The sequence below is a fragment of the Mus caroli genome, chromosome 9 (assembly GCF_900094665.2).
Source record: "Mus caroli chromosome 9, CAROLI_EIJ_v1.1, whole genome shotgun sequence".
Lineage (NCBI taxonomy): Eukaryota > Metazoa > Chordata > Mammalia > Rodentia > Muridae > Mus > Mus caroli.
In genome coordinates, this window is record NC_034578.1 from 83,063,924 (window position 1) to 83,076,700 (window position 12,777).

At 37.6% G+C, this 12,777-nt stretch overlaps 1 protein-coding gene across 1 annotated transcript in view; it reads left to right on the forward strand.

The window, feature by feature from the left end:
• Positions 1–12,777, forward strand: part of Dop1a (DOP1 leucine zipper like protein A) — a 72,207-nt gene that overhangs the window by 36,547 nt on the left and 22,883 nt on the right. The window contains exons 17-23 of the mRNA XM_021171895.2: positions 692–789; positions 1,901–2,160; positions 3,599–5,585; positions 6,480–6,591; positions 6,671–6,853; positions 7,945–8,070; positions 10,381–10,568. Of these exons, the coding sequence (XP_021027554.1) occupies positions 692–789; positions 1,901–2,160; positions 3,599–5,585; positions 6,480–6,591; positions 6,671–6,853; positions 7,945–8,070; positions 10,381–10,568 (2,954 nt within the window). The remainder of the gene's footprint in view (positions 1–691; positions 790–1,900; positions 2,161–3,598; positions 5,586–6,479; positions 6,592–6,670; positions 6,854–7,944; positions 8,071–10,380; positions 10,569–12,777) is intronic.

The window sequence follows — 12,777 nt, forward strand, 5'->3', positions numbered from 1 at the left end:
GACTTTGATCCCAGCACTTGGGAGGCAGAGGCAGGTGAATTTCTGAGTTCGAGGCTAGCCTGGTCTTCAGAGTAAGTTCCAGGACAGCTGGGCCACACAGAGAAACCCTGTCTCAAAAAATCAAAAACAAAAAAACAAAAAAACAAAAAAACAACAACAAAAAAATCTCTTGTCTCAGGATAGTACCTCCCACAGTGAGCTGGCCCTCCTAGATCAATTCTCAATCAAGACAGTGCTCACAAGCCAGTCTGATCTAGACATTTCCTTGTCTGAGGTTCTTCCCCGATGACTCGGGGTTCTATCAAATGAAGGTAAAAACTAACCAACAGAGCCGTGTGACCCTTTAAGTTTAATACTTTGGTCTATGATCAAATAATTTGATGCTACTTTTTTGGTTTTTCGAGACAGGGTTTCTCTGTGCAGCTCTGGCTGTCCTGGAACTCACTCTGTAGACCAGGCTAGCCTCGAACTCAGAAATCCGCCTGCCTCTGCCGGGGTCAAAGGCGTATGCCACCACGCCCGGCTTTGATTCTACTTCTAAGTTATATAATGTACTAAAAGTGTATTGCAGTGTGTACTTGAGTACTGTGGCCATTGAATATGGTACTTATAAATAGGTGTACTGGTTTTATTAAAATCACTTAATATCTTCAGTTGAGAGGAAAATAATTTAATCTCCAATGTTTCTCAGAAAATAAGGATGGAAGCACATGCAAAATTTGCAGTTCTTTGGCATCTAACAAGGGATCTCCACATAACTAAGTCATCTTTTGCACGNTCCTTTGACAGGTTGGTTGTACTTTATATTCACATCTTATAGTCATATCTTTATTTGTCTCTTCTTAATTTTTGTCATTTGGCTAGAGCAAGACATGGGAAATCATTAGTTCTTTAGACAATCTAAGTTATATGAAAATGCTTGATAGTGTCACCTAACCATCAGATTTTTATTTCTGATCTCTAGAGAACTAAGTGCCTTTCCTTTCATTCATTGGACCACTGATCATCAAGTCCTTGTCATGTGCCAAGCACCATTGTATGGTCGCNGGGATACAGCAGCANACCAGCATTTTTGAGTCTATATTCAATATATTTGAGTCTATATTGTTGAAATATTAGTCATTCTCAAATTTCTGCCTTAACTGAAAACACTGGCAAATGCCTCCCATGGTTTCAAAAAGATGTAGTCTCCAAAGATGATTATGCATATCTAGATTAAAAGCAACTGGAGTTACTCATACTTTAGATACTAGGTTTGTATTGATTTCAGAGCACATTTGTTCAGTATCAGAAGATAGCAGTCTTACCTTTAAGTCTTATAGAAGTGGCACAAATCTAATTGTGATTGCAACCTAACGTTGGATTAGCCAGTATTTTTCAGCCAGTAGCACCATCTTCAAAGGAGCCATCTGTTCAACCATATAATGAACTANGCCTTGAGCCAAGTACTTTACCAATAAGTTTCCATTTTGACAACCACCTGTGATAATCTGACAGATGAGTCAGTTAATGTCCACTCCAGTTAACTTGCTCACCCAAGTCTCCACATGTTTGCATCTTGGGTATTTGATTTCAAACCATATCCCAGACNTTTTATAGAGTGTCATTTCTTGAATTAAGTGTATCGTTTTGTCTCCTGAAGAGAATCAAGAGCAGAGTAGCCCATCATGTAATTAGTATTGAATTGCAGAAACTTTAGAGTATGATGATATCAGTGAAATTTGTTACTAATCAAAACTAAGTAAAATTTGTGTTGTAAAAGTAATATATACTTCAAGTAANTTTAAATGTGAGTATGTAAAAGGAGAGAAATGTTTTATTAACTATCAAAAAATTAACTACAGAAAAATGCACATAATTAAAAGTGTTTTATTCTGTGTTTTAATTTCTGGTGTTTTAGGTCACTGTTCATCATGTTAGACAGCCTGACTAGTTTAGATGGTTCTACAAGCTCTGTGGGACAAGCCTGGCTGAACCAGGTGCTACAAAGGCATGACATTGCAAGGGTNCTGGAACCATTGTTACTGCTCCTGCTTCATCCAAAAACTCAGAGGGTTTCAGTGCAGCGTGTACAAGCAGAACGGTACTGGAGTAAGACATCCTGTTATCCAGGAGAGGAAAATGATAAGCATTTCATGCAAAATTTTACCTGCAACAATGGTAAATACAACAAATTATAATACCTCTAATTAGACTTANNTTATTCAAATAAGTGAAATATTTCCATAACAGTACAAGAGAATTGTGTCTGGCATTTTTTCCCATATCTTATTTCCTTCTTCCACATCTGTGAAAACCCCATCTAGCTAGGTCAATATATACTCCATCAGTAGCTATCTTTGAGGTCTTATGTCTCTTTAATAAGTTGACTCAGAGGAGGAATCAGCTAAGTCAGAGACACTCTTCAGTTTTTATGGAAATACTTTTGAATTTGTTTGTAGTCCTGAAATGGCTCAGTAGATATTTCATGGGGAGACATGTATTGCACACATAGGGAAGTTCCTCATCTATAAGGTAGGATAATACCTACTTTTTAAAGTTTCATTTTTTAACATTGGCTGTAGTCATGATTGTGACTTGCTTATAAATTCAGTGACTAGTGTATCTTGTTTGCTCTCCATTGTCATGGCTATGAAGTCAATACTTTACAAACTCTTGAGGAAAGCCCTCTGAAACCCAGGTCATAAATTAGTGCCTCAAAGACACTCAGGTAGCTGTTCTCTATTTCTTGACAGATCAACCTGTGAGGTCAGCTTATTTTACTAATGCTGTTGATGTTCCACAGTCTGTCACTTTAGCTTCCACAGCTGAGAAGTGGGGAAATTNCAAGCTAGCATGCTTCTGTCNCATTTCTAGTGTGTTTCTGCAGAGTGCTGGGTTTTCTACATAGCTTTTATTCTGCTTCCTGTGCATGTTCTAAGAACTTGCACTGCCCTGCTTATTGACAGAACATTCAGGTGGCACCATGCCTGCCAATCTCTAACTGTTGCTGAGTTCTCATTTCTCCTCTGAGATCAGTCTCAGGCTTTGCCTGAGGAGCTAGGACTTCATAGCATTTGCCTTTACTATGCTTTAAACACCTTTAAATACCTTTTCTGAAACATAACAAAGGTCTGCCCTGCATGGTATGAAATGAAGAAATGTGTTTGTGGTCCTCTTTCCATTTTAAAGTCCTCTCAGTTTCTGATCTGAGACATACTACATAGATCATAAATTTTTGTTGAATTTGTACTAAAATCAAGGAGGTTTTTGATACTTTAAGCTATATATTATTTTAAATTTTTGACTGGCATAAGTAAANGGGGGTAACATAGAAGAAGGAAAAAGTAATTTCAACCTATGATTTTAAACANTATCTTATTTTTGGGAAAAATGCAATTTTTTATGTTCTGCTGTTAATGTGCCTTTGTCATTAAGCTATAAATTCTGATCNTCATCTGCATGATCATCTTCCTTAAAAGTTCTAAGATAATAAACTAGAATTTTAATCATAGAATGTAAATACATGATGAACATAATCATTACAGTTTTTTAATTGGCCTACTTGGTATATTTCAGTCATGTGTTTTCCTCCTTTTCTGTTTGTGTCATACACCAGTAAGCCAAGTGCACCTCATTGCATCCAAAGGAAATGGTGAAAAGCCCCTTACCATGGATGAAATCGAGAATTTCAGTCTTACTGTTAATCCATTGAGTGATAGACTTTCCCTCCTAAGCACCAGCAGCGAGACGATTCCAATGGTTGTATCTGACTTTGACCTCCCAGATCAGCAGATGGAAATACTTCAGAGCTCTGACTCTGGATGCTCACAGTCTTCTGCTGGAGACAACTTTAGTTACGAAGTTGATCCTGAAAATGCGAATGCCCATGAAGATTCTCACATGGCAAAGGCAAGCTCCCCAGATGATGATGTTCAGCAAGTTGTCTTTGACCTGATATGTAAAGTTGTGAGTGGNCTGGAAGCAGAGTCTGAATCAGTTACATCTGAATTAGAAATCGAATCTCTGCAAACAAAGAGTAGTGACTTAGACCCAGGTAAAGAAGCAACTAAGATTGAAGAGGAGGCCTCTCAACACAGCCAGCTTGTTTTGCTGAGCGATGACAGCCCTCGGTTTCTGTCTGTGTCTACAGAGGAAGGCTGTGAGTGCTTGGCCAATGGAATCTCCAGAAATAGCTCCTCACCTTGCATTTCAGGAACAGCACAGACTCTGAACGATTCTTCTGTTTCCTCAGAAACCAAATCTAGACAGAGGAGTCACAGTAGTATTCAATTTAGCTTCAAAGAAAAAATCTCAGAAAAAATCTCAGAGAAAGAAACAATTGTTAAGGAATCAGGTAAACAACCAGGGGCAAAACCCAAAGTAAAGCTGGCCAGAAAAAAAGATGAGGACAAGAAGAAAGCTGCAAGTGAGAAACTGAAGCAAACAAATGTCTTCTTCAGTGACGGCCTGGACTTAGAGAACTGGTACAGCTGTGGAGAGGGCGAAATTTCTGAAATTGAGAGTGACATGGGTTCTCCAGGATCTAGGAAATCTCCCAACTTCAACATCCATCCTCTCTATCAACACGTGCTCCTGTATCTGCAGCTGTATGATTCATCGAGGACTCTGTATGCTTTTTCTGCCATCAAATCCATCTTGAAAACTAACCCCATTGCTTTTGTAAACGCCATTTCAACAACAAGTGTAAACAATGCGTACACCCCTCAGCTGTCTCTGCTTCAGAACCTATTGGCTAGACACCGAATCTCTGTTATGGGCAAAGACTTTTATAGTCACATTCCAGTGGATTCAAATCATAACTTCCGGAGTTCCATGTACATTGAAATTCTTATTTCCCTCTGCTTATATTATATGCGTAGCCATTACCCAACTCATGTCAAGGTCACTACCCAAGACTTAATAGGCAATCGAAACATGCAAATGATGAGCATAGAAATCTTGACTCTCCTCTTTACAGAGCTAGCAAAAGTAATAGAGAGCTCTGCAAAGGGGTTCCCTAGTTTTATCTCTGATATGCTGTCTAAGTGCAAAGTTCAGAAAGTGATTCTTCATTGTTTGCTGTCGTCTATCTTCAGCGTACAAAAGTGGCACAGTGAGAAAACAGCAGGTAAGAACATGGTTGCTGTGGAGGAGGGCTTCTCAGAAGACAGCCTCATCAATTTCTCAGAGGATGAATTTGACAATGGCAGCACACTCCAGTCACAGCTTCTGAGGGTGCTTCAGAGGCTGATTGTTCTAGAACACCATGTGATGACTATTCCCGAGGAGAATGAAGCAGGCTTTGATTTTGTTGTGTCTGATCTGGAACATATCAGTCCCCATCAGCCCATGACTTCTCTTCAGTATTTACATGCTCAGCCAATCACATGTCAAGGCATGTTCCTCTGTGCAGTGATTAGAGCTTTGCATCAGCACTGTGCATGTAAGATGCATCCACAATGGATTGGCTTAATCACATCCACTCTGCCTTACATGGGAAAAGTTCTACAAAGAGTCGTGGTTTCTGTGACACTACAGCTGTGCAGGAATTTGGATAATCTAATTCAGCAGTACAAATACGAAACAGGATTATCTGATAGTAGGTAATAATTGATTTTAGTTTTATTGTCAAGTTGGACACTAATTTAGCAATACAAATANAAAACACAGTTATCTGATAGATAAGGATTGGTTTTAACTTTGTTGTTAGTGACATTTTTCATATATATGACTCCTTAAATGTCACAGNGTGAATGGAACACGGGGTATAGCCCTGGTAGAGTGGTATTTAGCTGCATAAGACATTCAGTTTGATCCCTAGCACCACCACAAAGAAACAGATCAAGCAAAATGAAATAGTCATTTTCAGTATGTTATGAATATTATGTCATCTTTAAAAATAAGGAAGCTGAGCTCTAGTATTTTACTGAGAATCAATAAAAGAAAGCTAGGGTAGAGATGAAAAGAAACATGCCTGTTTTCTTTCAAGTATTGAAGTTAAATTAGATGTTCTTTTGACTCAACTGGCAAAAAGAAAGGTTTCCCCAGGCCTTATCTAGTACCTTACCTAGGCGCAAATTAATTTGCAGCTGAAGTTAATTAAATTTTAAAGTAGTTTTGCCCATCTAATTTTGATGTTTTCCGGTTTGGTGGCAAATTCCTTGTCTCAGCCATATTCAAAACTTATCTGTGACTAGTTAGGCAAATGTGTAGTAGACTGGTGGCTGGTTTCCCTCAGCTGCTGTGCCTGGCAATCCCCAGTAGGGGAAGGTCACAGTGGCTCTATTTGTTTACTTTATATATTTTTTCTTTAGCCAAAAAAGAGCTCTAGTGCAGTTAGACCAACTCACTCATAGATTAGGAAACAGTAAACTCCTGCCATTTTCTTTTATTACTATTCATATTTATTATCTCCTGTGTGTCTGGCATGTGCATTTACTAGTNTTAAATTTTAAAGTATGCTTTCATAGAACTTCTGCTGTGTACATTTTTTTCAGGCCTTTGTGGGTGGCATCAATTATCCCACCAGATATGATTCTTACTCTTCTGGAAGGAATCACAGCCATTATCCATTACTGCTTGCTGGATCCGACTACCCAGTATCATCAAGTAAGACTTCATAAATATTTGTGGTCTTTTTAGAGACTGGCTTCACTTAGTAAGAAACTGTTTTTCCTCTGCTTAATAGCTTTTGGTCAATGTAGATCAGAAACACTTGGTTGAAGCACGCAGTGGAATCCTCTCAATCCTTCACATGATCATGTCCTCTGTAACTCTGCTTTGGAGCATACTGCACCAGGCTGATGCTTCAGAAAAGATGGCAGTTGCTGCATCCGCATCTGTTACTACAATNAATCTGGGAGCCACAAAGGTTAGACAATTCTCACTTTGTCTGTCGAGCATAAGTGTCTATTTGAGGAATTTTTTCAAAATGTGTGGTTAACTTAGTGTATGTGACACCCCACATAGATTAAGTAGTAAACCATTTTAAGGGGTGCAAACCAGTAGTTTCTTTAAGCAAATCTATAAATTGTGAAATTGTCACAATCTAGTTTTCTCTCCTTACAGAAAAATTGCTGTGTGTGTTTGCACTGGCTCNCTTTTCCCATCCCTAGCCCTAATTTTCTTTCCATATGTGTTTGGTTTTTCTAGACAGTTCATAGACGTGAGTTAATACACTGTTTGGTCTTCTGTGTCTAGTATCTTTCATTTGATACGCTTTTGAAGTTCATTTTCACATGTTATAATTTTTTCACCATGTAATACATTTTAAATGGACATTTTAGTACATGCTACTTTCCCCACCTCTACTCCCCAGGAAATAGTTGAGCAGTATGTGCAGAGAATGTGAAACTTTGTAATGAGGCCTGGTGTGATAGCATATTGCTAGGAATTCTACACTGACAAAAAGGGAGTCTATGTTTCAGGGAGCCTGAGCTACCTGGCAAGTTTCAGGCTAGTCTGTGCTATATAGTAAAGCACTGTCTCAAAAAAGTTTCATAATCTTTGACTTAAACTAATTTACAAGTAAATTCTAAGGTAAGATTACATACAATGTGTATTACAGCATTAATTGCAAAGATGTTCCTAAATTATACTTAAAATAGTAGATCAATTTTTTAAACTAAATAAAACCAAATTTCAAGCTGTGTTTTTCTATTATCTAATCACAGTGATTGTCATTTTAGTGACAAATAATTTGGTTAGCTTTTTTGTTTTTTCTTTTTAAAATCATGGTTCTAACTCCTCCTTGGGCAGGGTGTTCATATATAATAGCGCAGACTTGCCTTGAACTCCTGATCTTCCTGCCTCGGCCTACAGAATGCTAAATATGCACTATTGTGCTCACTGCAGCTATTAACATTGTTAAAGGCATCCCTACAATTACTGAATTAAATGTGTTATCTAGCTATTCNTGTTTATATGTTTTATTTTACTTGTAAAATGCTTACATTGTTTTAGAACTTGAGACAACAAATCCTGGAATTACTGGGACCCATTTCAATGAATCATGGTGTTCATTTCATGGCTGCCATTGCATTTGTATGGAATGAAAGAAGGCAGAACAAAACCCCTTCCAGAACAAAGGTATTATATTCATAATTAAACATGTAATACTTTTCTTTCCACTTAGTAAAACCATGCCTATTTATTTAATTTTCTACGTGCTGATTTTTTAATTCTTCATAGGTTATACAGGAGAAATAAAATCTTGTCTACAGCTCTATATAATGACATTTTGTCTAAAATGTTTATAAAAATGTGATATCNAGTATGAAAGATTGCATTTAAGACTGGAAGAATGGCTCAGTTCTGGAGCACTGGCCTTGCGTGCACAAGGCCATATGTTCAACCTCAGCACTGAAAAAACAGGTGTGAGTGAGTGAGATAGAGAAATTAGNTATGACATCAGGCCTGCCACTGTAGTCGAAGGAGGATTATAATATTGCATAGTTTTAATCTAGTGATGGGTAGAAAGCAAAGATTGGAGAAAGTTTTTATCTTTGTTTTTTTATTATCTGATGTCTTTTAAGTTGTTGCTGTCTCTAAGTGCAATCCACATGTTGGTTTTGACTAGATTGTATGAATGGAAATTTTGTTTACNTTGTCAATTTGCAATCTAGAAAACATTGTTTTCTATTGGAAATGAATCATTATATATTAGAGTAGTAATGCTATTAAATAATTTTACTTTCAAAAATCCATGATTGTGCACCTATAAGTCTCTGACTTGTCATTTCTTTCTGATTCCACATAACACACACACATATGTATGTATGTGTGTATGCATGCATTTTATCCTAAAGTAGAAAAAGTAAACTTTTCTGCCATTTTACATTATTTTGCATATTAGAATTTAGTAGTAGAAACCAAAAGGAGGGGAAAAAACATTTAAAAAATTAAAAGTTTTCTTACATCTTAGATCTGTAACAGAAACAAAGAAGTAAATATCTAAAGTGAAATATAGGCTTAAAGATAAGAAAAATGGGGGAAATGAGTTATGAAAATTAGGANATGATAGTTGATAATNTCTTCTTATAGAAATGAACAAAATTGTAAGAGAATAATATAGAAATAGTACAAGAAATTTTTTTAGCAATGAAAGAAATAAATTTTCAGGTCATGCTTATCACTGAAAAGATACTTGCACAAAATTCAGTATGTCCTTTCAGAAACAAGGGAGATAAAGAGAAGATACTAAAATCTTTTTAAAAAGAAAAAGAAAAAAGAAAAAAACAGCAGCAACAAGAACTGTCTCATTCAAANGAATAGTGGTAATACTTGACCCTAGCAACACTGGAAACTTTTATGGACAATTAGTGTGAACACACAGTCCCACAGCCAGTCAGGTTCTTCCTGAAGGCTCTGTCAGCCATGTGCTGTGCCAGCAGCGTGCAAGGCCACTAGTTCCCTCTTATGCAGGAGGACAGACCTCACTGNGACCTTGGATACCAGCCCTAGAGCCTTCCAGTCCCAGGCAGAGCAGAGCAGTGTCCGGCAAGAGTGTCTGGTGAGGGTGGACTGAGTGGGTGAGGAGGACTGAGAGGAAGACTAAATGCATGCAAGTGATTCCTTACAAGATTTAAGTATGTGACTGTGAGAAACTTGCCATTGTCAGAGCTTTTTTGATAAAAAATGAAGTAGACCAAAATAAGCTTTGTAGAAACTCTGTAGAAAACAACACAGTAAATGAAACATTAAGAGGAGAATCCTGTCATGTGCCTTTGTGTCAATCTAGGGACTGATCTACATGAGATCATGATGATTACTCTGAGAGATGGGACAAATGGTCTGAGAAAGTTAAACCTTTGTCTTCTCACTGAGATTTCAATTGCAAGTATTTAGAATTCAGAGGGAGGAAAAACATAAAATAGCAAAAGTAGTGCTCTACAATCTTGAAAACAGTAGAAAGTAGTTGGCAGAATGGAGCTGGCTCCTTTAAGATACCCTTGCATGTTGTTTTTCCCTNTAAGATTTGTTGTGTTTGACTTTGATTTATCTTATTTATTTGTGCGTGCACGTCCATAAGCCATGAGGCACAAGCGCACGGTCAGAGGACAACCTAGAGGAGTTGTTTCACTCTTCACACCACTGTTGATCCTGGGGATGGAACTCAAGTGGGAGCCTTGGTGGCAAATACATTCACGCAGGGAGCCATCGGGCTAGCCCTGGTTTTGATTTTTATGAAGTGAGATTCATGTGTTGGTTTTTTTTATTTAATTTATTTTTTACACTCCATATTCCATAACCCCATCCTTAAAATTAAATTTTAACACAAGTAGTCAGGGNCATCTTTATATTAAGATGGGGTCATAAAATACTCTTTCTGTGACTTCCCTTAAAAGATTTACACATGCACACCCTGCATAAATACAGTGACCGTGATATGTTCTCCAGGTCATCCCTGCAGCCAGTGAAGAACAGCTTTTACTAGTAGAACTGGTTCGCTCCATCAGTGTCATGAGAGCAGAAACTGTTATCCAGACTGTGAAAGAAGTTTTAAAGCAGCCTCCAGCCATAGCCAAGGACAAGGTGAGGAAGCTTTGCTTTTGTTTGAAATTCAGTTTCAGAAATGGAGNTGATAGGTAAGTTCTTCTCATAATTTCATTGTGATTGCTGTGCAGATTTCAGGGATTATTGTACAGCACTCTTAATAAAAATCTTCTTTGAGTTCCTTACTAGTCTAACCCCTCCTGCAGCCAGTGATGAGCAGGTAACTGTTTTTGTCTGCATATGACATCAGAAGCAGTCAGGACTGTGGGTCTAAATTCTGAGTAAGTTTTGGCCCGTTAAAGAACACAGGCGCGGGAGCCCAGAGTCTACTTCTAGGTTTCACAGCTTACTTGATACTTTCTTTTCCACTGAAGTTCTCAGTTCTATAAACTTCCATGGTTTTGCNACAAACACTGTTCTAGACAGCAACATTTCTTGACCCTTATGATACTGTGCTTTGTGGCTTCAAAGCCAGGGGAGGAGGTTTNGGGATGCTGAGAGGTTAGAGAATGNGCGGAGTAGGAGACAGATGCGGCATCAGCCCAGTAGGCAGGCACATGACACATGCTTCCAGACACAGGTAATCAANCACAAGCCAGCAGGCACACGGAGGTGAAGAAGCTCACTCAAGGGGATTTTTGTACAGAATTAACCCAAATGTGGCATTTCGCCAAAAATGATTCTATAATGGATTTTTCTTCACTGCAAACTCTTGAGTTCCCTGACATCCAGTTTCAGCTGTCATTATCTGGCATCCCATATCAGTGCCTTGTTGTCTAAACCTCTCTTGTCCCTGTGACCTTCTGTTCACTTGAGAGGACCCCAGGAAATAGATAGAACAGTCTTTCCACTTATCATTGCTAGTCTCTAGATTTCTATTTTCTGCTTTGTCCAGACAGTGCTACAAGTTTATAATTTTATAGATTTACTAACNATAAACATGAGACTCTGAACCATGCTAAACAAGTATAGTCTTATCTTTAGGGATCATTACATATATCCAAAAATATTTAATTCCTTTGTTCTTGTTGAATTGCCGAAAGAAAAGGTATGTTTGTTAATAGTGAGTGATCTAACTGCCTTTGTTATAGTGCAAAGGGATCCAACTCAGGGCCTCATGCATGTTAGCCATGTGCCTTGACACTGAACTACATCTCCAGCCTCTTACAANCTATTCCAGTGACTGCCTGACTNCCTGACTATTCTGAATGNACCTCTGGTGTGNTTGTCTGAATCTGTTTAGTTTGCTGCTGGATTCTGTGTAGTAGTTTGAGGCNGATGATGAGCTTTATACACATGAGGGCAAAGAATATAAAAATGTATCCAATCTAGACTAGTGCTGCCCTGTGCTGACGGCATAAGCTCCACATTTGTGTGTATGTGTAGTGAGAAGGAAATGCTTGGGGAGATAGCAGGAACAAGAAGAGAACAATTGGTAAATGTCAGTGAACATCAATTTCATTTTATTGATTTTTCTCTTTTATTGACTTTTAAAGGTAGGTACAGTGTATTTTATGATTTATTTGATACTGTCTTTTTATATTAATTTTCTTTATTAAAATTTTATATAGAAATACAAANCTACCTTTAATGACTATATTTAAATGATTAAGAATTAATTTATTTTGGACTGGAGAGATGACTCAGTGGTTNAGAGCACTTGTTATTCTTGCAGAAGACCTGAGTTCGATTTCCAGAACTTACATGGCTCCTCAAAACCACCTATAACTAACTGCAGCTCCATAGGAGGGGATCCAGTGTCCTCTTCTGGCCTCCATAGACACCTGCATGCATGCATTGCACACACTCACACACACTTAGGTACTCAAACAAATAAACTAAAAATATGTCTTAAAAGGTATTAATCATTTTAAAAAGTTTGAAGAATAATAATCTTAGTTGACCTAAGTATACTGATTTAACAGATGTGTGTACTGTAATAGACTTATACACATGTAATCTAAAAATCTCAACCTAGTTCTGATANTACCAAATCTAAGCTGCTTAAAAATGCATATAGCTGTGATGCTCTCAGAATAAATGACCATTGTAAAAAGATTAATTTTGATAAAGACAAGCAAGCCTCTTCAACCTTTTTCTCATATATCAAAACTTGGTAATCTATAAGCCATCTTTAATGGCCATTTTGTCTGACTAGGTTCTAAGTTTTAAATAGCTCTTGTATTATGAAATTTCCCTCCTAAGTCGAGGAAAATAATTGCATGTTTTTTAAAATAACAAACCAGTATTTGAATTATTTTTTTATTTTTTGGAAGAAGGAAAAGGAAGGGAGGAAGCCAG